Raw genomic sequence first — 27,208 nt, 5'->3', positions numbered from 1 at the left:
GAAATTGGTAAAATCTCAATAAGATTTTCTAGATCTTTCAGTGTTAACTTGTGATTTCGATAATTACAGTGTTTATGCAAGAGGATTCCTCATTTTTAGGAAATATACATTGAAATATTTAGGAGTAAACATAATAGCCACAACTTACTTTTCAATCTTCTATAAGAAAGAAGCATAACTGGGTGTCCTTCTAGATGACCTTCTGGATGAAGCCACGGTGGCAGGGGCCATGCACGGATTTTGTGCATCGGGCCTCTAGTAGTCCATAAAAAAATAATGTGTGTTAATGTGTATTTAGAAAAAGAAAAACATAGGAAATGTTGAAATTTTGGGAATCTGGGTGTCCAGGAATATGAAGGACTCTTGCAGATTTTCTGAAAGCCTGAAATTATGTTTGGTGACTTCACGGTTTGAATTTTAGAACCTTCCTTTAGATTCACAGGGGTGGGCAAACTTTTTGACTCGAGGGCCACAATGGGTTCTTAAACTGGACCGGAGGGCTGGAACAAAAGCATGGATGGAGTGTTTGTGTGAATTAATATAAATTCAAAATAAACATCATTACATAAAAGGGTATGGTCTTTTTTGGTTTTTTTTTTAGTTTTATTCATTTCAAACGGGCCGGATACGGCCCGCGGGCCGTAGTTTGCCCACGGCTGCTTTAGAATCTTCAAATTAAGAAATTAAGCATTCAGTATATGACAGAATAGTACTGAAACCAGGTGACAGCAGTAGAAGTTTATATTATTTGACACGTACTGTATTTCCATTGTAACTATTGCGACAAAACTTACAACAGTGCATGAGTCTTGGCAAATTGAGTGAAACCTGGTCTGTGTCTTTCAGACGCAGTGACCTAAGCCTGGATGGTATGGGTTACATTAGGCACCAAGTTAGTGATTTCAGTCAGTCTGGTATAAGTTGGGGGGTGGGGTAGGGCAGATGGACAGCTCTGATTCTATTAGATTATTGGAATTTATTATGGGAGCTTACTGGAGTCAGACCACGGCTCCTCGCATCTGCTGACGGCTCTGTGTCTCTGGAATAAACAACTCTGATGTCCGTTTAGTCATCATCACACTGGAGCCACGTCCCTGAGGAACGCCGGCGCAGTAAAATTTTAGAAGCTCAATGTTTAACTTTCCAGAGCATCTGTGCAAGACAAGGCAAGGTTCACAGAAGCCAACTCCCTCGTTGCCTCAACACTGAGCCCAGAAGGATTGAGGAGTTGCCCATGTCACTGTGAACTTTGCACCGTTGGATGCATAAACCTCACAAGCCCAAAATAGATTCTGTCCTGGATCCAAAAACCTACATTCTAATGATAACCTTAAGGGGGGGTGAAACCTTTTCAAAGTCAGCATTAGTTCCTGCTCTGTCCCCCTGCGTGCGATTGAGTCGGGGTGAGTTGCTCTGAGCCTGGGAGAAGAAACGCATGGCCTCTGTAGGATTTTCTCAGACATCTGTAGGAAAGGACTAAATCCCAGTTCTGTTAGGGTTCAGAATCCTCCAGGGGGCACCAGAACATTCCAACGCAGTGGGCCACATGTCATTAAGTCCAGGACGCCTAACTGAATTACCTTACTGTAATTGACTCGCCAACTGAAACTTTAGTTCCATTCACGTTCTTTTTTCCATGCATTTGTTCTGACAACATTTGTGAGTTGCTGGAATGTCTCTGCCTGTGAGGAGGCAGAGGAAGCGAAGAGATCATCTCTGGGATGAGCCCTTAGAAGCTGGAGCCCCGTGTCCCCCAGGGTGACTATGAAATGAAAGCTTTCGGCCCACTCTGAGAGTAAGGGTTTCCCAAACACTCCTAATCTGGCTGGGCTGTGTGTGTGTGTGTGTGTGTGTGTGTCGGGGGGCGGGGGGGGGGGGGGCGCAGTACTTGAGGAAACGGAGAATTCATTTGCTTTCTGAGCTTAATGCTGTGTCTAAGCCACCCTGTTATTATCATTATTACTAATAAACACAGTGAATGTCAGACAGGCCCTTCGTGGTGGATTTTTATATGAATTTTATGCAGAAGTCAGGTGTTGCCAAGTTACTGCATAATATGACTCAATTCTGGTCCAGGAGCACAAAATTCCAGCAGGCCTCCTGAGCCTGGCCCTCCAATTAGTGGCTACTTCATTATGAATAAAGAACCCTCATTACCGTGGGCCTTCAAGTGAAATAGGATCCCGACTACCTCTTGAAATCGGCCTTTCTAAGTACAGACAGTTCCCGACTTACAAACAATCCACTTAAGAACCACCAAGGCATTCAGAGGCTGCCTAGCCTCCTGCAGCTGCCTCCCGGGCCCCTTGCCCAGCCCCCCTGCCCAGCCCCCACCCCGCACTCCTGGTCTGCTCCTGGGAGTTCTGCCCTCCCTCCTGCAGAGCCAGCTGCCCACCTGCCCCCGAGACTGCGGGCTCAGAGCTAGGGGTTCATGAGGCCTCAGAGCTACCGCTGGGTTTATAGTTGAGCTCAGCTATGGGGTAAATAGGCTTTTGTGGCCTGGCCTGGGAACCGAACCACCATTTAAAAAAAAAAGAAGAAGAAAAAACCTGTCTCCATGGGAAAATGTATTCTGTATTCCCAACGCCAGCCAACAAACGTTAGAATGACTGTGGGGCTGACTCCATGCTCCTAGCAGGGCGAAGAGGAGAAAGGATGGCCCCTGGGTTCTGGGTTTCCAGTCCTACTCTAGCACTAACCCCCCCACCCCCACCCCACCCCTACCATGGGCCTTAGCAAGCCCTGTAACCTCCCTGGGTCTCACAGTATCTGTAAAACAATAGGATTGAACTAAGTGAATTATAAGCCTTCTTCTAGTATGAGTCCAGTTGATCAGAGTTCTACCCTCTTTTCATTCATTCATTCATTCATTCACAGGCATTTTTATCAGGGCACCTGCTTTGTGCCAGGCTCTAGGCTAAGGGTTGGGGATATAGTCAAATACTGCAGATCCCAGCTCTGGGGAGTGGGGGAGAGGGGGCGGCTCAGTGTTTAGTGGGGAGATAGACATCTAAGCAAGTGCTTGTAACACAAGTACAGTGATTGCGATGAGCGCTGGGTGTTGCAAAGCTCAGGAGGTTGGCATCTAAGGCAGATGAAGACTTACTGTCTCGGTTTCTGTTTGAATTCTCTCCTCTCCCTGGTTCTCAAGGCTGGTTCCCTGGGAAGCGTGGCCTCTGCATCTGCCGTCTAAGAGTTCCGCCCAGTCCCGTGGCCTCTCTGGGGGAGTCTTGCCCTCTTCCTTGCATCACTGAGAGATGGAATGCAGGGGATGTTCCTGCCAAAACCATAGTCTGATTCCCTTGAGTGCTGCCCTGAATGCTGCCTTCTTCCATGCCCTGGGAAGCCACAGCCTAGATATCTCTTTCTCTCTCTCTCTCCTCTCTTCTCTCTTCTCTCTCTCTCTCTCTCTCTCTCTCTCTCTCTCTCTCTCTCTCCAGGCCTTCCCTGCCCTGGCACCTCTTGGATTGCCAGCAGCTGTGGTAATTCCCACATTAAAAACATCTTCTCACCCCCCAGATGGTTCTAAAGGCCCAGCCACGCCCACTCTCCTGTATTTATAATCCCTGAACATCTACCAAAAATCCCTGCCAGGCTCCCATCCTTACCCCATACTCATTACTGAAAAGAATAGCAATAAAGATGATTCCAAAAGGTCCTCTCCCATTTGGAAGGTGATACAGTAGCTCAGGTTTGAGTCTTAAGTCTGTGGCTTGGTGTCTGACATTCATAAGTATGTCTTTGTGAAGGTTCCTGGGCAAGGAAGTGACCACGGTTGAGTGGTTTTGGGGGAAGATCACATTGGCAGGTCTGTGCAGGCTGCTTGGGCAGGGAAAGGAGGGAACAGGGGAGAGATTTCCAGAGGAAAATGATGAGATTTAGACACCAAATAGATGTGTCATTATATGTTAGGGAGTTGTGACTGTTTTCTATATTCTTGGATGTGAATACCTATTCCTCAAAAGTAGTATAAGAATTAAGTATTCTGTTTATTTTGCATCTCTGAAAACAGTTTTGACTAAGATAACTGGAAATAATGCCTCAAAACCTGTGCGTGCGTGCGTGTGTGTGTGTATATATGTTTCATGTAAATAACAAAACACCCAGGACCGTTTTAGGTTAATAAAGCTCCATCAAGTTCTGTTAGATGTCTTGAGTATAAGAACCCCCCTGACAACATGGTGAATTCAGTCTCTGCAGCGAGACTCCCCCAGGACCTGCTTGGGGCTCCGTGCTTTATAGCAAGACAATCTTGGGCAGGTCTCTTAACTTCTCTGAGCCTCATTGTCTTCATCAGAAAAATGGGTATCATAATATTAATTGCATTAGCTTCATAAGATTCTTATGAGGATTCAATCTGTAATATCAGTAAAGTGCTTAAAACAGAGTCTGGTCCATATAAAGACAACACAAACATTTATTGTTGCCCAGTTGTAGGTGCTCATTAAATAAAAGAGATGCAAATAAAATAGCCTATTCGTTATATCAAGATATTGAATGGCTTGTCTTCTCTATCTGGAGAGATCCTTACTGAAATAAGAATTCAGTTCTAACTAGTTGTCATGTTTCCCCATACCAGTGGCACATTGGGACCCAGGCACATGTATATAACAGAGCCCATCAAACTGAACACCTAGGTCTGGAAGTGCATTCATGATACTTACACCCTGAGCCACTTCTTCTCTTGATCTCCTTTTGTTTGTTGATGTAGGCTGGAAATATTAGCTTCGGGTTCAACTTCTCCCTGTTTTTGTCTGACATATTTAATTGGTTTCGGGAAATATCTCTCTCACTCATACCCTCCTCTCCATCCTTATAGCAGCCTACACAGTGCTGCCATAGTCATCTTCCCAAGTACCTACACACCATGGTCACATCCCTGTTCAGGATCTTTAGCAGCCCCTCGTGACTCAGAACACAGAGCCCTCCACCTGTCCGTGGAGACCCTTCAGGGCACAAATCCAGCCCACTCTCCATCCCTCTTCCCAGTACTCATTCCCCACAGCCTGTTCTCCAGGGGGACCATGCATGGTCTCCTCTAAATCTGTTGTACTGACTTAACTACTAGTATTTAAAAAAAAAAAATATATATATATATATATATATATATATATATATATGTGTGTGTATATATATATTTCAGAGAGGAAGGGAGAGGGAGAGAGAGAGAGAAACATCAATGATGAGAATCATTGATCGGCTGCCTCCTGCACGCCCCCCACTAGGGTCAAACCCACAACCTGGGCATGTGCCCTGACCAGAATCGAATCATGACCACCTGGTCCATAGGTCCATACTCAACTACTGAGCCACGCAGGCCCCGGCTCTGACTTAACTATTAATACTGCCCTTTTCACTTGCAAAGTGCCCATTTAGACAATAAAGTATATGCTCACCCCTTTGTTATCCCATTAGCCAAACTCTGTATCCCATGATTCCCGCCCTCCTCCTTATGTTCCTTTCATCTGGAATGTGCCTTCTTTGGTCTGTGGTTCTCCAGAAGCTTCCTGTTTTTTTCAAAACCAATTCATATGTTGCTTCCTCCACGCTTTCAGCCTCCCAGGACACTTTATACACCGCTCTTTGCCACCTAACACTTTCTACTCTGTATCATGATTATTCGCCTGCTAATGTAGCTCATCTTCCAGACTAAGGTCCTTGAAGAAGGAAGCCATGTCTGATTAACACAGTGCTTCCTACAGCATCACCTAACACAGGGTCTCCCATGCCTGGGAATCACAGCTGTCCATTACCGAGGGCTTACTGTGCACCCAGCATTGGGTGCATGACGTATCTATACACTATAGACCTCATCTGTATATATTTCCTCCTTTAATCCTAACAATAGTCCTGAAAGGTACAGCGTCTCTGTTTACTAACTTGGAAATTAAGACTTAGATTAAAGCATTCATTCCAGGTCACGGAGACAGTAAATCTAAGAGCAAATATTTGAACCCACATTACTCTGACTCAAAGAGCATGTCCTTAACCTTTCCACTCCAGGAGGCTGATCTCAAACTTAGCATGTGATATAATCACTTGGAGGGCTTGTTAAAACATATTGTTGAGCCCTATCCTACTTTCTGATTCAGATCTGGGGTGGGGCCCGGGAATTACGTTTCTAAGAAGCTCCCAGGTGATGCTGACGTTGCTGGTCTGGGAAGCACATTTTGAGAACCACTGCATAAGCATCATTGCTGATCAGTGAATAAATGGATGGATGATGGATCATTGGATTTAGAGTTCCATAAGGCTGCTCTGCATGTTATACATTAGGCACATTCATATATTCAGTTATCATTCTTAAAAGATCAGGGTAAAAATTGAGTTTTATCCTAAATATCAGTTGTCACTGTCTCATAGTATTGCTTAAGTTTGAATTTGAGCTGACTTTTCCTATTTTTTTAACCAAAGAAAAAATTATTTTATCTTTTTCCTTTTCACTTTCTTTCATTCTTAAAAATGTTTAGTTCAAAATAATGTTAAAGGTAGTTTATAGCTTTCTCCCCTCTCTGAGGGGATACTCCTGGGTATATATTTAACACACAATAGGTATTTAATCCTCAGGAGGTTGTTAGGTTTTATTTCAAGGTATGAATTTCTCTCCAAACTTAAATGTATTCTCAAGGGATTATTTGTGAGCAACCCAAGAAGAGAGAAAGCTATCTTGTGATTTTCATATTGTGATACATTCCCTAAGGAGCATGATTAAAGCAAATTTCCTTTTTTTCTGCTCTATTTCCCCTCTTAACAAAACAAGCCATGATATGAATTCAGCTATTATTGCAGAGTAAAGAGCGGAACCCCTTCGCTGTTGAGCACGTTTCACCTAATAGAGAACAAGTACAGCTGCGGCCAAGGGCAGCGCGCCCGCCCTTCCTGCTCTCCTCTCGGAGCCTGGAAATGGCCTTGATGCATGTCCATAGTTTAGAGCCCCATATTATTCTATAGAAACAGGGTGAGCTGAGTGTTACCCATAGGAAAGCAAGCACTGCAGGACGTTTCTAAGCACTTGTGTCCAGCACGGCTGGCCACATGTTTCCCAGTTCAGAAGGCACAGTGATCCGGATCTTGCTGTGGATGTTGAAAGCCCATTGATGTAGAAGATGCTGGCAAATTAACTCGCTGTTTTTATTTCATCAGTAAGATAAACATCTTAATGGAATCTAAGAAGTAACTTTCTGTGTTAGTGATAATACACAGAAAAATAAATGTCTGTAAATCCTATCCTGTTTCGGTTCATTCTTAGGGTGTTTTTCAAGTACTATGTTATTTTCTGTTATTTTTGCCCGTATCTCATCTTCCTGGCAATTTGAAATTTCTCTGAGGTGGGGACCATGCCTTATTCATCATTGTTAAATGTTTCTATCCCATGTGACCCTCACCCCCCACCCTACCGAGGCATAATTGACCTGCATTTGGCTAAATACAGGACCTTCACGTAAGTCCCAATGAGAGCATTAGGTAATTTAACATTCAGCTAATCTTCTAGGTAGCTTTAAGTATATTTATATTTGGTTTGCATTTGGGTTGTGTTCTTTTTTCCTCTAAGGTAATGGGAATGCTAGTAATGCCTTACATTTATTTTTTTAATGTTTTTTTATTGAATTTATTGGGGTTACATTTCTTAACTAAGGACTGAAAATTAAATTTAATCAAATGGCTAAAATTAAACGGACTGACAATCACAACTGTTAGTGAGAATATGGAGCAACTGAAATTACATTGCTGGTAGGAGGGTAAACTGATGGAACTACTTTAGAAAACTGGCATTATCTACTAAAAATAATGTATTTCTGGGCCTATACCCAAGGATAATGAGTGTTCATGTAAAACTCATGTATAAGAATGTTCATAGCAGTGTTATTCAGAAGAGCCACAAAGTGAAACCAAACCAAATACCCATCAACAGTTGTATTGATAAATTAATTGTGTTATTGTTCATTCAATAGAATGCTATACAGCAATGAAAAAGAATTACCTATTACTACATTGCAATAATATGGCTGAATCTCAAGAGCATGGTGTTGAAAGAAATCAGTCATCACAGGGTATATAGCATCTGATTTCCTTTACATGAGATTCATAATCAGCCAACTGTAATCTATGGTGATTGAGGTCAGAATACTGAGTATTGGTTCTGTTTTTTGAAGAGATACTAGTATGACTGGGAGTGGAACACAAAAGAGTCTGTTGGAGTACTGAAAATGTTCTACATATTGATTTGGGTGATTATTGTACATATTTTACATATACTTATTTTAATGTTATGGAACTCATTTTAGTGTACTTTATTGTAAGCTATTACCTCGTTAAACAGTTTTTAAAAATAACTGAAACTAAGTAGTTTAAGGAGAGAATGAGAGGAATAGAGGCACAGACTAAAATGATTCTTAGTGACACAATTATTTAGAAGCACTTTAAAAAGAAAAGGACCATTGTAATAAGAGGTGCTTTTTCTGTTTATGTACATATCCAACTTTCTACTTTCTTCACCGTTTCAAGCATATATTTTCAGCCCTAAATATCAAGAAATTTCTTCTATGTAAAAATATAAAAAATGACTTTCTCCTTTTTCAAGGAAAGTATTATTCACATTTGGAAGCTAGTTTGGGGAACTTGGGCTGAGAGCACTAGAAGTTCCCCAGAGTCAGCTAGGACTTCTAAATTCTAAGGATCAAATGCCAAAGAATTTTCCAGCAGTTTCACTGTTTTCACCCCAACATGCCTTGCTTCTATACAACATTTTTTTAAAAATTCAGTAGCATTAAAATGAATTTCTGAACATGTTAGTAATCATCAGATATTATTGATAGCATTCTTGTTGATGATCAAAGTAGTAATGGAAGTAGATCTTTGGATAGCTGACAATTGTCTACGGCACTGTTAGACTTGAACCTTCTTCCAACATTATATCGAGTATCTTGTCATTTAGCCTTTTCTTTAAGCCATCCCTATATTAGGGAGAATGGTCTAGGTTAGGCTGTGGTACAGAGAGACATTCAAAATTCCATCATTCCATGGCTTAAACTAATAGAAGCTTTGCTTTATTGTGTTTCTGCTCATGAAATAGTCCTGGGCAGATGTTCAGGTTGGTGGAATGGCTCTCCTCCAAGATGTCATTCAGAGACCCGGGCTGACAGCATCTTTGCAATCCTTAACTCTGCCTCCCAGCGTTCCTAGCTGTGGACATCCCAGTCGTCCCCAAAGGAAACAGGGCTTGCCGAAGCCTGTGTGAAAGGTTTTATGGGCCAAGCCTGCAAATGCTGAGTGTTACTTGTGCTCACATTCCACTGGAGAGAACTTTGTCCAGTGGCCACACCTATTTTCAGGGGAGTCTGGAAAATACAGAAAGGCCAATGGATGTTAATGGACAGCGAGCAGCCTCAGCCACAAGAACACTTGCTCATCATCCCAAAAATCTGAAATGTTCTGAGGCCTCTAATGATAAAGGGAATCATCACTGGCACCAAACTTGAATGGATTGGGTGTGTGCAGAGAACACATATGCACATTTGCCAGAACAGCCTATTAGAGCAAATTGGAATGAAGTGATTTTCAGCAGGAAAGAGCAGAGATGTTATAGATATATATGGAATCTCAACACAGGCCATGTTTTAAAGACTCAGACTAATGGGAAATTGAAGGAGCTGGGCCGGCTTCCTTCTTGGCATACAATTACTGTGGCAGTGTCTTCTAAAAAGAAGAAGAGACCACACCAAGGAACAAAATGTCAGTCACCAGACTATGAAAGTGGGGGCTATAGACCCGACACTTGTGATGCTGTATGTTACTGTGTACCAGGTTAAAAGCTTTTTGTTTGGCTAGCATTTTTAGCTCCTACTATCAGTTTGGGTGTGGGTTTATATTTTAGACAAGAGGAGATTTGTTACCTACATCTGCCTGGAGAATGCAGAAGTCAATTAAAGTAAGTGAACATGCAATGTGATAAGTGTCACATGAGATAATAAGGGCATATGATAAAGTGCTGTAGGTGCCCAAAGGAGGGACATCTGAAAGTCAGATTTGAGGATTGAAACATGCTTTATTTATTTACGGGGGGGGGGGGGGGGGGGAGAGAGAGAGAGAAAAGAGAGGAAAGAGAGAAAGAGAGAGGAGAGAGAAAATGAACCATCAATTTTACTGTTCCACTTATTTATGCATTCATTGGTTGTTTCTTGTATGTGCCCTAACTGGGGATCGAACTCACAACCTTAGCATATCAGGAGGATGCTCTAATCAACTGAGCTACCCAGCAGGACTGAAATGTGCTTCCTAGAAGAGCAGGCACAAGGTGAATTTTGAAGGGCCAACAAAGGAGAATAAGGACATCAATGGGAAAAACATGTGAAAAGAAAAGGATAAAACTCCTTGATGAGTTGGGAGATTGCACTGAGAGAAAAGAGTGAGTTGGAAGATTTGCTGGAGAGAAGAATGAGAGAGAGAAAGAAGCCAACGATGAAAGTAGAGAAGTGGGCCAGGGCCAGATCCTGAAGGGTGTGTGCCCAGATTACAGAGTCTGGATTTACTCTGGATGTTCTGGGCAACCAGTGAAGGTGTTGTTCTGGCATCAGTCTTTTCAGATACTTCCTAACTCCCAGCTCCACCACGCTGTACAACTCCAGGTCAGCAACATGGATCCGTAAAGGGAAAGGCCTGATCTTTTCCCCCACTCACTCTATTCAGGACCCACTGCAGAATAAATCAACACAACTCCTCAGACAGGATCATTTTCAGCAAATCAGTTCACCTGTTAACTTATGAGTTGGTTTGTGCATGTGAGTTAGATTCCTTACACTGAATGGCCATTGATAAGCATAATAAAAATATACTGTAATATAAAGCCTAAGCAGGCATAGATTAGGCAGCCAAAAGACATAAGCAAATTCACCAGCCTTGCACATGTCACATAGACGTGAATAAATGATCAAAAAGAGTAATAACAAAAGGAATGACACCTTTTTAAATCACAATAAAATAGAAGAAATACCAATGGGATAAAATGATAGTATTGTCATCTTGGACACTCTCCTGAAATGTGTGCTTCTCAGATTAGAGAGAAATTGATAAAGCTGGGTGTCCTGGGCTCGGTCTTGTGACCCTAGTTAATATTTCCACTAATGACCTAAAGAGGAAGTGAACCCAGTCGGTTAAATCTTCTGACAGAATTGCCTTACGTTAACAGAAAAAAATAATTTACCAGCTGAGCAAACATTAAGAATGCTGGGGAAGTGCGGTAGCTAGCTAAATTAATCTGAAGTGTATCTGCGTATTATAAAGTACATGGTTATGAATAATTTTAACAGTCCTTATTTCAACTTGCCAAGGGCTTGAAAACAGAAGACCTTGAACTCGGATTTTACATGAATGGATGCATTATTGCATAGTGAGTCGTATATTGTATTTTAAAACAAGAAGCCAGAATCACAAATTTAACATATTAGAAATATTTTTATGTAATGAAAAAGAGTAGTAGGCAATCCCCTGACACGCCCCCATTTGGGGTAGTACAGTCAATCTTACCAGTTTGACATTTGCTACAACTGGGAAAGCAAACGAGTCAGTGAAATGTGGGTGGACTTTCACATCCTGCCCCTCCCCTTCCAGTCAAATTAGCTTGGGCAAGTTACCTAATGCTTCTGAAGCCCGGTTTCCTTCTCTGTGAAACAGAAACAAAAGTGTGGTGTGGGAGTGTTGTGAGCATCAAATGGGTCTGTGCCTGTACGTGGTACACCTACTCGGTAAGTGGTGGTGGTGTTGATGAGGAAGAGGGACAGTGTCTGGGAAAGTCTGACCGCCGTTGGGCACACAGCACGCTGTGCTCTGTCCAAGAGCAGAGTTACGGCCTCGGTGTTCACTCTTCTGGTACCTTCTCCTCTTCATTCAGTGTTTTGCATACCCGCCACTTGGAGGCATGTAGCCTTCGCCTTGGTGAAATTGAATAGTGAGCGTTCACCCTCATGAAGCTAATAGTCAAGGGCAGCTGGGCAGACATGGGAGCTGGTAGCATTTAGGATAGTTTGTGTCAGAAGGGTGATGGCCACATGCATGGACTGCAGAGAGGAAGGGATGCTAACTCAGCTGAGGAGCATTACAGAAAAAGGTTCTCGGAAGAGAAAACCTTTGAGTGGAAACTTTAAAGGTGAGTAAGAGTTACCGTGTAGACAATAAAGGGAGCTCTTTCCAGGCAGAGGAAATGTGCAACAATGCAGAGGTGGGTTTGCTCTGGTTTGGCTGGAGAATGGCAGCTCAGTGTGCCCAGAGCGTATGGTGCCTGCGGAGGGATATGGGAGAGGAGGCGGATGGGCCACAGGCAGGCAGGGTTTTGGTGGGGAGTGTATATTTTAGACAAGAGGAGACAACATCCAATCTGGGCCAGATCCTGACCTTTCTACTTAACTGCTATCTGGTTTTAGGCAAATCATTTTGTACCTGAGTTTTCTCCTCTATAAAAATGAAACAGTGGTGAAACATTGCTCGCCTTAAATGTTTACTCTTTTTCCTCTCCTCACCCAACTTGGAACACGTGATTAAGTGAAATAAAGCAGAGTGAAAACTCTCTTTTCCGGAAACTCAAAAGAGAGTGGTCCGCGGTGTGGGCCCCACTTCTCCTGACTCATTTCTGAGAGAATTATTTGACTAAGGTATCTAACCACTACAGTGTTTTATACGTTCCTAGAAAATTACCCTGAGGCATTGGTGTGCTCCACTGTCCCAGGTGACTTTTGCAGTCATGGCCAGAAAACATGTTACAGACCTGAGTTCTGAAGAGCAGAGTAGGGAGGAAACCTGGATTGCTTTCATTATCTGAAAATGAGCATCTGAATAAAGGTTGCAATGGCATGTTTGTATAAATGGGTTGAGATTATATCCCCACACCACAGTGAGTGATCATTTCTAACTGAAAATAAGATCCTATGCCTTCCGGGCTTAAAGGCTTCCAATGTTTTTCCACTACTTCTAAAATAAAACCTAAAATCCTGAGCATGTCTACAAGACCCCTGTTCCCAGATGTGCCCCAACCCACCTCTCTTGTCTCATCTCATACCACCCTTCTGCTTTCTCTCTGCAACCCAACTACACTGGCCTTCTGTGACCTGTCGTCTTGCCCTCCACCCCAGGGCCTTTGCACATGCTTCTCTCTCTCTGCTAAAGTACTCTCTCTCTCTTTGCTCAGTTAATCATGCTCAGTCCTTCAGAAGAGAGCTTATGCACTGCTTCTTTGGAGAACGTCTTCTCAGTCAGATTCCTTGGTAAATCTTTCTCACATGGGACTGTGTGGCTTTCCTTCTGAGCACCTCACTCAGTTTGTTGTTATGCCCTCACTGGTGTGAAAATGCCCACTGAACTTTCAGTTCTGTGAGGACAGAGACCACCTCCATTTTACTCACTGCTACCCGCATGTGGAAAATCAATATTTGAATGAATGGTTTGAGGGAGGAAGACAGAGCCTTTTCCTGGAAGAAAATGTAATAAATGTAAGATTGCAGTTTTTCTTTATTGCATTTATAAAGGAAAGAAAACACGAAAAATACAAAACTGCTCTCAAATTATTTGGTTGTCGAGTAATATGAAGAAGACCTTTCTCACTGGCCAGGGAAGCCAGATTGAGCCAAGAGGATGAATAGCTTTGGCTTCACCATAGTTCAAGTTGCGGCTACGAGGTAGAATTTCAGGTTAGGAGGAATAAGTACAGAGGAGGGCCCTGTCGTTTTGAGACATTGCTCCTTTATCTGGTAAATTGCATTTCTGCAGCCTGGGGAAAGCAGGGTCGTAAAGAGGGTCTAATATGCGCGATCATTTCCTGGAACTTGGAGAATCAGAGGAGGAAGGTGGAGCAACAGAAATAAAATTAAGAAATAAACAAAGGGGACATTTATTTGACTGAAGACATTTTAAAGGACCTTGAAAAACAGAGGAGCTCCACAAGATGTTTATGTAATCGAATGTAATTTATCTGGGATTGAAAGGAATAATAAGCAAAACAGTTTTCACTTAAGTGCATGTGGAGGCATATGAAATTAGAGTCGCGAAGGTGGCCTGGGTCTGCCTGTGTCCTTGGTGCTCTGTCCTCGGGCTGCAGACGGGAAACGTGTTTCGGAGAGCAGGCATGGAGCACAAAATTGTAAATGAACTTGACCGTAATCAAAATGCCCCACAGTGCAACATCCTCTTTGTTTGGCAGGGAAAGGGCTCACCATTTGGAAACTCAGCAGTGCATTAAGTATTTTAATAATCATTGTTGACACACAAAGCATATGGCCTTTCAGAATTCACTGGGTCAAGCGTTGAAGTCTTCTTCTAGGTTTCTAACATTACTTTACAGAAATTCAAACACCACTCAATTAGGGCACATTTCAAAGCATCGTAATTCCCGAGCTTTGTGTCAGAAGCAAGTGAAATGTTTTCTCCTAGGATAAAAGAATATCTCCGAGTAACCAATTCTGTGAATGTAAAGGAAAAAAACATAATTCACATCCCACAAAAATATTCATTTACCTTTTGAAATGGCCTGGAAAATGTCTTCATTCAGTCACCTGATATGTATTCAGCACCTACTTTGTACCAGGTGGCCAGATGCTGATCATATAATGGTGATGGAGGTAGACATTGTCCTTGCCCCCAGGATCTGTCTCCTGTGAGAAAGAGCTATTATTATGCCCAACTTGCAGTTTCCTACCTGGTAACTGCCTCTGCATGAATTAGCTGAGATAAATTAATATCTGGCTGTCTTTCCCTGGTTAAAATATGATGCGGTGATGCCTCAGATTGGAGGAAAGGGGTATTTCGATGTCATCATTCTTAATGTAGCTGCATTACATTTTAAAACCGTCAATTTTGTCATCAAATCACATATGGAACTAGAGGCCCAATGCACGAAATTCTTGCAAGGGGCTTGGCCTTCGCAGCCCCGGCTTCGTCCGGAAAGTCGTCCGGAAGGTCGTTCTGCTGTTCCGCCGTTCAGTTGATTTGCATACTATGCTTTTATTATTATAGATAACATGTAGAATAGATATTTCTGAATCTTTTCCTGACCTTCGCTCTGTCCCTGGATTACGAGATGGCTCAGGGATGGGTGGAGGATTCCTGTGTACATACTCAATTAAAAAGACCTGAGCCCTGGGCAGGTGGTTCAGTTGGGTGAAGTATCATGGAGTACACCAACATGTTGTGGGTTCCATCCCAGGTCAGGGTGCACACTGGAGGCTGCCGGTCGATGTGTCTTTCTCACATCGATGTTTCTCTCTTTCTCCTTCCCTCTTTTTTTCTCCCCCTTCCTCTCTCTCTCTAAAATAAAACATATCTTTGGGTGAGATTAAAAAATTTTTGAAAAGTTTATTAGTGGAGATTGTTTTTCAGTCTGTATCACAGTTCCCCTTTGCGGTACCCTAAATTGGATTTTGGAACAAAAAAGGACATAAGTTGGTTTAAAAAAATAATGTCTGTTGTTAATAGGATTGTATCAATATTAATTTCTTTTTTTAAAACAAATGTAGCATGTTATATATGATGTTAACATTCAGGGAAGCCAGCTTCAACGATCTTTAGGAATCCAATGGGGCAAAGGTTCCCCCCAGACTACCCTGGGTGTTTCTGGACTTTCCCCCACTGTGGTCAGTTTGCGAATGGCTTGAGAGGAGAGGATTTTTAATAATCGAATGAAAAATATAATTAGGATGGTGATTTTGCTATGCAGTCATAATATCCAGTACTGTCGTTCTGGTCCTTTGGAGGCAAAGAATGGGTGTTGTAAGTTCTTCTTGCCTGCTGGAATTTTCAAAGGTGTTTTCCTATATGAAAGAGATAAGCCCACTATTGGTCTTTTCTAATGGGGAAATTTTAGCTACTTAAGAGTTTGATTGGTTCAAAGTGGTTCCTTTTACTCTCACAGGTACAAGCACAAGTACGTCTTGCCAAAAAAAGCTTTGACAAATTGAAGATGGACGTGTGTCAAAAAGTGGATCTTCTCGGAGCGAGCAGATGCAACCTCTTGTCTCATATGCTAGCAACATACCAGGTAACAAAGTGATATCTGTTACAGTGAACCAAGAATGTTATGAGTTTTAGAAAACAGAAAGAGGATATTTGAGCTACAAGTATGGTTTGGGCATTATGAAGTTCTGAATGCCTTTCTCATAATTTACTTCCTACATCTCTCCCTTCTAGTAGACTACAGTTTAATCCAACCAAATATTGGCTATTCCCTGTACAAGCACCATAATTCCCCACTTCCCTGCATTGGCATAGGTGGTGATTTCCATTGGTGCCCTTCAAATCCCACTCTGTGTGATGTACTGGACTGTGTCATATCCTTCAGAAAGCCTCCTGTGAACCCAGCACCGAGCCTGTACTTCTCTTGGCACGGTCGCTTACTCTTCAGGCTGTCATCATTTCATGCCCTTGGTTGCTTCCCACTAACCTCTGGTTAGCGCTGTGTGCCCATCAACAGTACCATGAGCACCAACTGAGTGTGGGAGGCCACACTCTAGTGTTATTGGGAATATAAGAAATAATAAGACCAGATTTTCTGTCCCCAAAGATTTAGGAAGGAAGGGAGAGAGTAAAATCTGACTATATTTTCTATACCTCGAGGACAGCACAGGGTATGCTAAGTAAAATAAGTTCTATAAAATCTGACCGGTGTTTGAAGAGGGAGAAATTGAACCAGTTGAAGGATTAGAAAAGTATAGTTAACGGTTAGTGCTGGGTTTTGGAGGGTGGATCTGGAATAAGTACAAAGAGAATGGAGAGGAGAATGTCCCGGGTGGCAGAGCACATAAGCCACCAGCGTCAGTGTGTTTAGGGGAACAAACGGGCACTGAGTTTGGCTGAAATACAGGGTTTAAGTGGGGCCATAATGGGAAAGGAGGCTGCAGAGATGGGTTGGAATCATATTTTGAAGGACCTTGACAGCCACAGGTGGCACATTTCTCTGGGGCCCATGACTAGAACTGGGCATTCAAAACTTTAATAGTTTTACTGTCTTTCTTTACAGACCACTCTGCTTCATTTTTGGGAGAAAACTTCTCACACTATGGCAGCCATCCATGAGAGCTTCAGAGGTTATCAGCCATATGAATTCACTACATTGAAGGTATGAAAGCTAGAGAGGCCATTAGAAAATCCTATGGAAAGTATGGTGTGTATCACAGCGTCCCCATTGCAGCAGCCTCTTTATTCTAACAGACCCCAAAAGCAAAGTGAGAATTATGCCCCCAGCAGAGACTTTTTTTAAAAATATCCTCATTCAAGGATATGTTTGTTGATTTTAGAGAGAGGAAGGGGGAGAGAGAGGAGAGAGAGAGAGAGAGAGAGAAACATAGAAACATCAATGTGAGAGAGAAACATGAATCAGTTACCGCCCATATGTGCCCCAACCAGGGATCAAACCTCAACCTAGGTATGTACCTTAACCAAGAATTGAACCTACAACCTTTTGGTATATGGGCTTATGCTTCAACCAACTGGGACACCCAGCCAGGGCCCCCAGCGGAGTCTTTTTACTGCATCAGTATTCAAAGCCAGAACAATCCAAATACACAGGTTGAACCTTGGGGGGTACATGTTACTGGGAGATGAATTGTGGTGAACTCCAACCTGAGGCTGGATCCTGCTCCTTTCAAATGCTAGTTTGACATGGCTAAAGGGAAGCGTGTACAAGTCTAGTACACTGTTAGTTTTTAATTATTAAATTCAGAAATGCTCACTTGAGAAAGTATTTTTTCTCCCTTACTGCTGGCAAAAAACATTTTATTCTGTGAGTACCATCCAGTGTAGAAGTGGATTTTGTCATCAGACTGTAGTAATATTCTCTAATTGAAAAAGCAACATCAAACACAATGATTTCTCAACTCAAGAGGGACACATGCACAGGTCTGGTTCCCAGTTTCGCAGCTGAGTGTGGCATCGTTTTGCTTAGTGGTTGCTGAGGGTGAGTGCATGGCAAGATAAGAAAATGATTTGGGTTCCACACGGATTTGAAGAATGGTGAGCGAACACTGGGTTGCCAGGTCTTATCCTTAAAAAGAAAGTACCAGGAAAGAACTAGTTCAAGTTCACCTTGACATTACCTTCTTTCTGATCTTTCAGGCAATTTGTGTCTCATCATCTTTCTTATTAACAAACATTAAAAAGCTATTTTTCCCCAGTAAACACGTCTTTGATTTAAGATGTTTGTAAATGTCATTGCATCTACAAAAATACTAAGACAGAAACCCTTTAAGTCCCTGGCCCTTGAAAGCAAAGTCCCAAGAGGAACCCAAGACAGTCTACTCACCTTCTGATGTACCTGACCTGACACCAGACAGGACCCCTGGCCATGGGGTTGGCTCCTCACAATCCCTTTGTCAGCGGGTCGCTTGCTCGCTAACAGGCTGCATAAATGGATTCAGAATGTGCCTTTTCTTCTGTCAGCTGGACTCTGAGCACTTGAGGAGAGGGACCTTTCATTTTTCACACAGCCTTCCTCAGCACATCGCAGTGTTGCCCCTGTGCGTAAGGACTGAAGCAGTTATCCCGACCAAGGCCTATTGATTAAAATTAGAAAAAGAAAAGAGAGGAGCATAGTTATAAAGAATAAAGTGACAATAAATACGTACCTATCAGTAACACTTTACATGTAAATGGCTTAAATGGTCCAATCAAAAGACATGGGGTGTTTGAATGGATAGGAAACGAAGACCCTTACATATGATGTCTACAAGAGACCCACCTCAGCACAAAAGACTCACACAGACTAAAAGTAAAAGGGCAGAAGAAGATCTTTTCTGCAAATGGAAATGAATATAAAAAGTTGGGTAGCAATTCCTTTATCCGACCAAAACAGACTTTGAAACAAAGACCATAATAAGAGACAAAGAAGGACACTACATAATGATAAAGGGAGCAATCCAACAAGAGGATATAATCCTTGTAAACATTTATGCACCCAACATAGGAGCACAAAATATATAAAGCAAATCCTGATGGACATAAAGGGAGAGGTCAACAGTAATGCAGTCATAGTAGGGGATTTTAACACCACATTGACGTCAAAGGCTAGATCTTCAGACAGAAAATCAATAAGGAGCCAGCAGCCTTAAATGACACACTAGATAAGATGGATTTAATTGATAGCTTTAGATTGATTAAAATTAGTACAACTCACCCTATTTGTATTTCTTACACAGGCCTGAGCAGAATCCTATGGAGTATTCTGATAAAGCAGAGAGGGCATGAATGTGCATCAGATTTTATTTTATGCTACATACAACTTCAGAGGTTGTCTTTTGAAAGACAATTGTACATAACACAAATCAGCCAGGTAGACTATAAAGTGATGCCTACCCCAAATACGACTTAAAAGAAGCTCAGGTGTGAGTTAATTGCATATAAAGTACGATATGAGATTGAATTTGTGCCACACGAATGGAAGAATCCTTCTGTGTTTCCCTGGCCTCCTGTGCAGAGGGAAATATGGCTCCTGAATTTTTGCCACGATATTTAATTCTGCTGAGAGGATCAAGCTGATTTTGTTAGAGGACTTCTGGGCAGGGAATTTAGTGAAAGTTTGATGGCAATGGTTCAGGACATAATTGCAAATATTTTGGGCAGATGACTCTCCATTGCCTTTCACATCCCCGGAGCCTTCCTTAAGTTATGGGTTAAGTACCAGTTTATGGTTTACTTGTAATACAAACTCAGTAGCAGTAATACATCTGTTAAGGTGTAATACGATTATGGTAATATCAAGAATGTTAAGTGTCCAGAAACCAACCAAATAAACTATGCTTTTATTACCTCTCTTGAATGCTATTCATCTAGACTCTCAAGCTAATGGCTAATTATTTTTATATGGATTCAAACCTGTATAATAGAATCCTGTTATTCCACAGCCCGTCGTTGCATAACAGAGGTCCGTGCATTTCCTATTGTGTGCCATGAAACGTGAAAATGAAAACCATCAGTACCTTCTGTATCGCCACCAAGCCTGAGGATATTACCTGCCTTACCAACTCCCTTGCACTAACATATTTTTTAAACACATGCCTTATAGTTAGATTTTGATTTGATCAAGTCATCTTTTAATGTATGTAATTTTCTTCTGAAGGGCACTGTATTTCCATAATGGATACTTTGACATTTAAATAGATATTTTCACGATTTATTTGTTCTCTGGATTTACCTAAGTGAATAGTCCCTTACATGCCTTTTGGGTCTCTGGCTAGAAAGAAAACATTGTCTTTGGAGAGGTTTGCCAGGCTCGGTTAATGAAAAGCGACCCATTTGTTTTCTTTGCTGCGGGGTGTATTCTGAGTGTGTTGATAATTGTGCCACCGCAGCTGTATTTCCTGACTGTTAGTTTTATGCTTGATGAAGGATGATAATTAATGTGTTAAACACTCGGTGCATCCTGTTTGGAGGGAAGAGTCTTTTGCTGCAGAATTGCAGGGATGTAACTCATGCCCTAGAAGTTCGTTTTATTGCTAATGAGCCTTTCTCTAGAAAATATGTATAGTTCTTTTTCAAAATCATTTTATTATACAAGTGAATTGAAAAATGTCACTGTTTTGACATTTTATAAATATTTTGTGGTAATGGTGTGTGTGTGAGAGAGAGAGAGAGAGAGAGAGAGAGAGAAAGAGAGAGAACTGCTTTTACTTGGGCCTGGTGTGATTCTATTGGCTCTACTTTTTGTGATATAGTCTTTCATTTTAATTTAAGATTTTTTGTAGAATTTTAACTTCATGGCAAATTTAGCATTGAAATTCAGTATTATAAAATGTTCTGATCTAATCATTTTAACAGCTCAAATTTAAAGTAGAGAGACTATTTCTAAGTGATTTCCAATAAAAGAAGCAATGCTATAATCTCATATTTTCAAACAATATTTATTGACTCATTAAAATGCTACAAAGCATATGCATTTTGCATGCGTTATCATTTATGTGCTAATTTTATACCGATTCTGAGTCATCTGGAAATGTCTCTCACATGGTAGAAATTACCAAGTCATAGGGACAGGGGCGGAATGTTCCTAGCCTATCTTGAAAGCACTGTCCCTTTTGTAGAGAAAGTGATTTAGACTTAGAGTTTAAAGCATTATTGCAAAAACTAAACGAAATGCTGTCTGTAGGAAAGCAGTGCCATCTTCAGTTACCAACCCTCAGATGTGGTCATGTTTGCCTCATCCTTCCAGGATGTCGTTTGCTTGCAAATGTCCCCATGAATCCAGAACAGACATCGTGTGGGGGCTGCTGGGACATCAGAAGTCAAGTGGCTTTTCTCCGGAAATTCTAAAATCCTGTTTGTGTCCGTGGCCTTGTGGTCCTTATGTGGCATGCTGGCAAGCGGTTGAGTTCAATGTCTGCAGGAGGAGTGAGCACGGGACCCTTTGAAGAAGTGGCACTCGTTCAGAGCTGGCAGAAGAGAAGGCATGTCCTCTGCACTTGTATTTGCAAGGAGACCAGAGTGGCCGTATTTAATGAAAATGCCTGGTAGCTGAGTGTCTGCCTGTGATGTGCCCATTCCAGTGTTTTGGAAGGATAGCCAAGTTTTTTGTTCTGGACACAGGGAGCCAGCAGACCTGGCTTTAAATGCAGCGTGTCACTTTCCAGTTCTGTGGTGGTGCTGTTTGCAGTAACGGTGTCAGCCATGGTGGTGGCACCAGCAGCCCCAGCGGGGGTAATAGGGATGGGTTATCAGGAATGCTGTAATCACAAGCATGTGAAACTCGCGGCCCGTGGGCCACATGCCTTGTTTATTTGACCCATGTTAGCCTTTGAGTTTGACATGCTTGCTGTAATGGGTCCAGAAGGCAGCCACTGGCAGTATCGTATCGATGCAGAAGTGCTTGGTTGAGGTTGCCAGGTTCCGTAGCCCAGCTTAAGTTACTTTCTTACTTATCATCTTCACCCTGGGTGATTGGCATCGCAGTGAGTTTCACAGGCAAGGCTGTGAATGGCCGTGGGATAGGAGGCATCTCAGGCCTCGCCCAGGTAACCCAACCCACTCCCTCCCCGACTCCCAAGATGCTCCAGCAGCTCCTTCCCAACCCTCTCCTTCAGCCCTGCAGGCCAGTCTGGGCTCATCTAATACCCACAGGGATAGGAGAGGGGAGAGGGGAGGGCAGGCCTGCAAATAAGAAAGGAAGGAGAGCTCCTACCCCAGCAGCAGGGCTCATTCTAAAAATGCAGTTGGGCTTTGCAACTGGCTCTTGGTGTGTGCCAGATTTTGAACTCTGAGGAAACCTGAATGTGAAAACCTAACTCTGAGCATGTTCAAAAATAACCACTGAAACAGATGTGCCACTGTTCCCTCCTCTCTCTCCTGGGGTCTAAGACGTAGCGCTGTCATGTGGAACATCATTCCGGAGATCAGAATGCTTTTAGCTTTCACAATTCAGAAATCATCTTCTTCTAAATTTTGTTTTTCTCAGATTCGTATGCCTAACAGCCTTCTTCCACCCACCTCCACATTTCTCAGTTAATCACTTGAGCATTTACCGACAAGCCACATGGCTCTGTAGTTACTTGCTTTGAAAATAAAGCCATAATAGTTTTTATGAAAATTGGGTAAATATCTCTGCAATGCTGTTTTCGTTGCCAGTCCCAACATGGCAATTACTCATGGCCGGCATCCAGGAGATCCTTTCAGACTTTCAAGTTTTTGCTCAGTGTCATTACTTTACACAGCATTTAGCAGAGCGGTTTTTTTTCTTACCCAAGCTGCTCCGGGCCAGCTCATTGCAAACAGCAAACTGGGATGCATCCAGGTCACTGGGAGAGAAGTGGTTAGAGGAGTTGACCACGTCCACCGCTGACATCTGAGGTGGGCAAGCCAGAGTCATCGTTCATCCAGCTGGTCATTGTTCATCCAGCCCCTATGGTGACTGATGTTTGTCCTTCTGGGCAGCTGGTCCCTCAGGTTCTCCTCACAGTTGGAGTCCTTCTCCATCCCCTCCTCTTCTCATTCCCTAAGTCTTCGTCAAGGGGAAAGGAAAAACATCATTGTGTGTGTGGGTGGTTCCTTTATGCCAAGCACTCTGCTACGGGTGAGGTGTGTTTGTCATGCTGTGCGTGACTCTAATGTACCAAGGTTGGGATTCTAGTTAATTATACTGGTAGGTTCGGCATTGGCATGTAGAAAGTGAAGTGCATATGTTATACTTAACCCTCAAAATAACTTTGGGAAGATGGGCATCCTCATGGTGTTTGCATGTTTCCAGGTGGAAATCGAAGCTCAGAAAGGTCTAGTAATTTGCCCAAGGCCACATGTCCAGGATGTGGGAGGTCTGGGGCAGGCATGGGCTCTGCCATGTGGCATTTCTTCCAGGTGGCACTTCTGGCCATGAGGCAGGAGAGCAGAAGAAAGCAGAAGTGCCACCTTTAAAAGATACAGATGGAAGGCCCTGGCCAGGTAGCTCAGTTGGTCAGAGCATCCTCCCGATCCATCAAGGTTATGTGATCGATTCCTGTCAGAAACAACCAATGAATGCATAAATAAGCAGAATAACAAATTGATGTTTCTCTCCCTTCCCCCCTCTCTCTAATCAATAAATAAAAATATTTTTAAAGATACAGCTGCAACCTTCTAATTAAAAATAATACTTTGAAGTGTTTGCTTGTAGGCGAAAGCCTCTTTTACTTGTCAGTTCCTCAGATACATGGGAACCTATGGTCTTTCCTTTAGAGTTTGGAAAGAGACCAGAGTGGCTCTAGATCTCCTTGGCACTTCATATGAAAAGGGAGTTCAGTAAATGTTCTTGGCTTGGCTATTTAATACTATTTCTCAACCTGTCATAGAATTTGAAAGACCTGGATTCAGATATTGCTTCTACCAGTTAGTGGTTGAATGGCCTTAAGCACGTTACTTCACCTCTCTGAGTCTTCGTTTTCATATTGGGAACCCAGGAAAACACTGTTTATCTGGGTTTTGTGAGATGTGTAAATCATGCAGTGCAGTACCTGACACAGGATGAATCCTTATGACATCTCATTTCTTTTAGATTTTTAAGTCATTGAAAAGAAAGCACATTTTGAGTGCTTCCCATGAGTTTGGTACTGTGTGGAAGCATTATCGCAGTTCATCCTCACAATGTCCCAGGAAGAGTGGACTTGATATTAGTCCCATTGTTCTGATGGGTAAACAGAGGCCCCAAGAGGGGAAACCATTTTCCATGTCACAGCACTACATAATCCACTTCCAAAGTCCATCTCTTTCCAGGACACTGTGATGCCTTCCCAGTACCAGTTTTCCTTCTTCTGTTAAAGAATAAGATTACATAATTTACAATTGTGTTTCTTTTTCTCTCATTTTACTCTTTAATATTTTGTTCTGTGGCACAACTCGAGAGTACCTTCTGGTCCTAGATTGATAGTGCTCCGTATATAGTGTCTTCATAAATGTATAACTTTATAACTGCACGGGTGGGGAGGACACGGGCTTCATGTCGACGAATTGCGTGGCTCGTGCACATCATGTCCTCTGCCTTTTATTCCTCATCTGCTACCAATTATATGAACACAAACACACACACACACACACAACTGTGCCCAACATCTTTTCGCCATGCCTCACTATTTTGAGCACTTTCATTTCCTTTTATGGACAGTATTTGGCACCTTCATGTGCATACCATTGTAATTAATGGGAAGGAGCCTAAGAAAATTAAACGTCGTCATTAAAGATTAGGGAGAACGTTATCCGATTGTTAAAGTCGAACATTACACTTGGGTCAGATATTAGGGCTGGCTGCTGGCCTGTTGTCTGTGAAATTTGTTTGCTGGGTCGTGTTGCTTTCGTTCAGATGACTGTTGCTCTGGCTTTATATTTTCCTAATCTCGGAAGTAGTAACTCCCGTTATTATATTAAGCTGTTTCCTTTCTAAGACACTTCTGCAAGCCCGGTCTGTGCGTCTCCTCTGTCACACTGATCTTATATATCATGTGTGTGCTTCCTGAAACCACTTAAGCATTGATGGAAACTATTAGCGTGTCAGTGCAGGCTTCACAGAGAGAGGTTGCTTAGTCCAAAAACATTCTTTCCCCCTCAGAGAACTTTTCAGATGATCCTGTGTGGCTGCTAATAGTAGTGATTTTCACGAGCAATTATGATGGAGGATCTAGTGGGTTTGGGGGTTAGCTTCAGAATGCTTTGACATTTCATCTCTGGGCGTGGATTCGAATGTGGCTTCCATCAGCCGGTGATACAAAATAGTTCCATCTGATGGCTGCCTCATCTGTACCGTCAGCCAAGGCCTCTGAGGTTCATTTTGCCCGAGCAGGTGTGCATGTCACGGAGAAAATGCTGTCACCTCTGACTTTCACGGATGCTACAGGGTTAAGTGTTTTCAGCTGAGTCGTGGACTTTAATCTAGAGAATTCACCCCCACCCCAGCCCCCAGTTAGGCCTTTTAATTAGACCGTGGGGAGAGGCCCATCGTGTAGCATATCCTGTGCCTGACAGTCACATCCAGGGGCTGATTTTGAGAGAGGAAGGGGGACATGATTTGTCCTCAGTGATGTTTCAGGGTTTCTCTAAGCCTCTTTATCTCTTCAATGTATACCATCTTTGTCAGAAACAAGTTCCATATGTGTTGTTGTGGGGGGGGTTGCCTGCTGTGTAGAGGAGTGTTTAGCCTAGTTTGATCTAAAAACTCTTTCTTGCTTTAAGAGATGCCCCTTGAAAATGCTCTAAAGTGGATTTTGGTGATGGTTGCACAACTCTGTGACTATACTAAAAATCATTTAACTACATGCTTTAAATGGGTGAATTCTAAGGTATGCGAATGATATCTCAGTAAAGCTGATGTGTGTGTGTGCCTACACATGCAATCCCCTTGGTTCGAAATTCTAATATTTAATAAACAAGCTCAGTATTATTTTTTGCTTCATAAACCTTTTTATATTACCCTCCTAAGCCTTTGCATTTTCTGTCTAAAGAGCTCTAAGTTTTGCAGTTTAACCTTTTGTATATTAATTTATCAATCAACAAGTATATATTTAGTATCTCTTTTAAGTGGCAACAGCCAGATTATTAAAAGGACAATGGTAATAGTAGGACGAGAGGAGCATTTGTCACAGGAATTATTAATAATAAATTAAAGTAGCAATTGGAATGGAGGCCATTCTGTTGGTGAAGCACAATGGTGATTTAACTGTGATTGTGGTGACAGGGAGCCGACAATTGAGTCCCTGCTAATGGCCCAACAGGGGAAGGGGTTGAAAAGAAGGAAGGAGTGGTTTACATTACAAAGGGATTGTCTGAGAGCTGTTCAAGTGTGGTTCTGAGGGGAGGTCAGGCCTGAGACAGAGGGGGTGATGACCATGGAGCTGTCAAGGGCATCTCAGGGGCTTAGGGGGAGCGCCGAGGCAGCTGGACGCAGCCTGGCGGGGAGCAGCCGTGTCCTGGCCCTGCCTAGTTCTTACTGATAAAAAGGAAATGCAATGAGAAGATAATTGAGGGAACCAGGAGGCCTGGGCAAGTGTCACAGGAATGAAAAGGGAGTCTTGGAGCCATTGGAACCTTGGCTGGCAAAATCCTGGCTTCATTTTGACCAGGGTTGGACCACTCTCTATGGGAGTAAAACTGCATTAAGGGGTGTGTGTGTGTGTGTGTGTGTGTGTGTGAATAAAATGCTGTGTCTGGCAGATCTATTGAAGTCCTTGACATCTGTTGCACTCCTCCTTAAGGTTGCACATTTCCCAAATACACACACACACACACACACACACACACACACACACACACCAGCGCCTCACTTTTACCAGATGTTAATGAAAACAAAGCATCTAGACAACAGTCCATGTTCCACTTGCCACATTGTGCCAGGGCTGTTCTTTACAGCATTTCCCCCTCCAGCCAAGGATCATGGGTCCCATTTAGTTGGCATGCATTAGAGAGACAGAAAGAGCACAAGAATATGATGAAACTAATGAGGCAAAATGTTAAATATTGATGAATGGGGTAAAGGCATGTTCTCCCTGTGCGACCCCTGCTGACCTCTTTATCCCTGTCTCATAAGTCTTGTACTCTCACACACTATACCCCAGCCCAGTGGCATTCTCTTTGTTCCTCGGACAAGCCAAGCTATTCCTACCTTTCAGCCTCTGCACCGGGGGCCCCCTCTTCTCCCTGAACTACACTTGGCCAGCTTCTACGTGTCATTTAGCTCTCAGTTGAAATGTCACTTCCAAGAGAGGACATTCCTGTGAACTGAAGTAATGAT

At 42.6% G+C, this 27,208-nt stretch overlaps 1 protein-coding gene across 7 annotated transcripts in view; it reads left to right on the top strand.

The window, feature by feature from the left end:
• The window catches only part of ICA1 (islet cell autoantigen 1), a 110,838-nt gene that overhangs the window by 60,234 nt on the left and 23,396 nt on the right, over positions 1-27,208 (top strand). For all 7 annotated transcript variants that reach the window (XM_070424344.1, XM_070424339.1, XM_070424338.1 and 4 more), the window contains exons 7-8: positions 15,893-16,018; positions 16,997-17,095. In XM_070424344.1, the coding sequence (XP_070280445.1) occupies positions 15,893-16,018; positions 16,997-17,095 (225 nt within the window). The remainder of the gene's footprint in view (positions 1-15,892; positions 16,019-16,996; positions 17,096-27,208) is intronic.

Source organism: Myotis yumanensis, unplaced genomic scaffold (genome assembly GCF_028538775.1).
Source record: "Myotis yumanensis isolate MYYU_CA2020_CCGP unplaced genomic scaffold, mMyoYum1.0.hap1 SCAF_9, whole genome shotgun sequence".
Lineage (NCBI taxonomy): Eukaryota > Metazoa > Chordata > Mammalia > Chiroptera > Vespertilionidae > Myotis > Myotis yumanensis.
The sequence above is the reverse complement of the archived record's forward strand: the minus strand, read 5'-3'. Positions and strand labels throughout refer to the sequence as shown.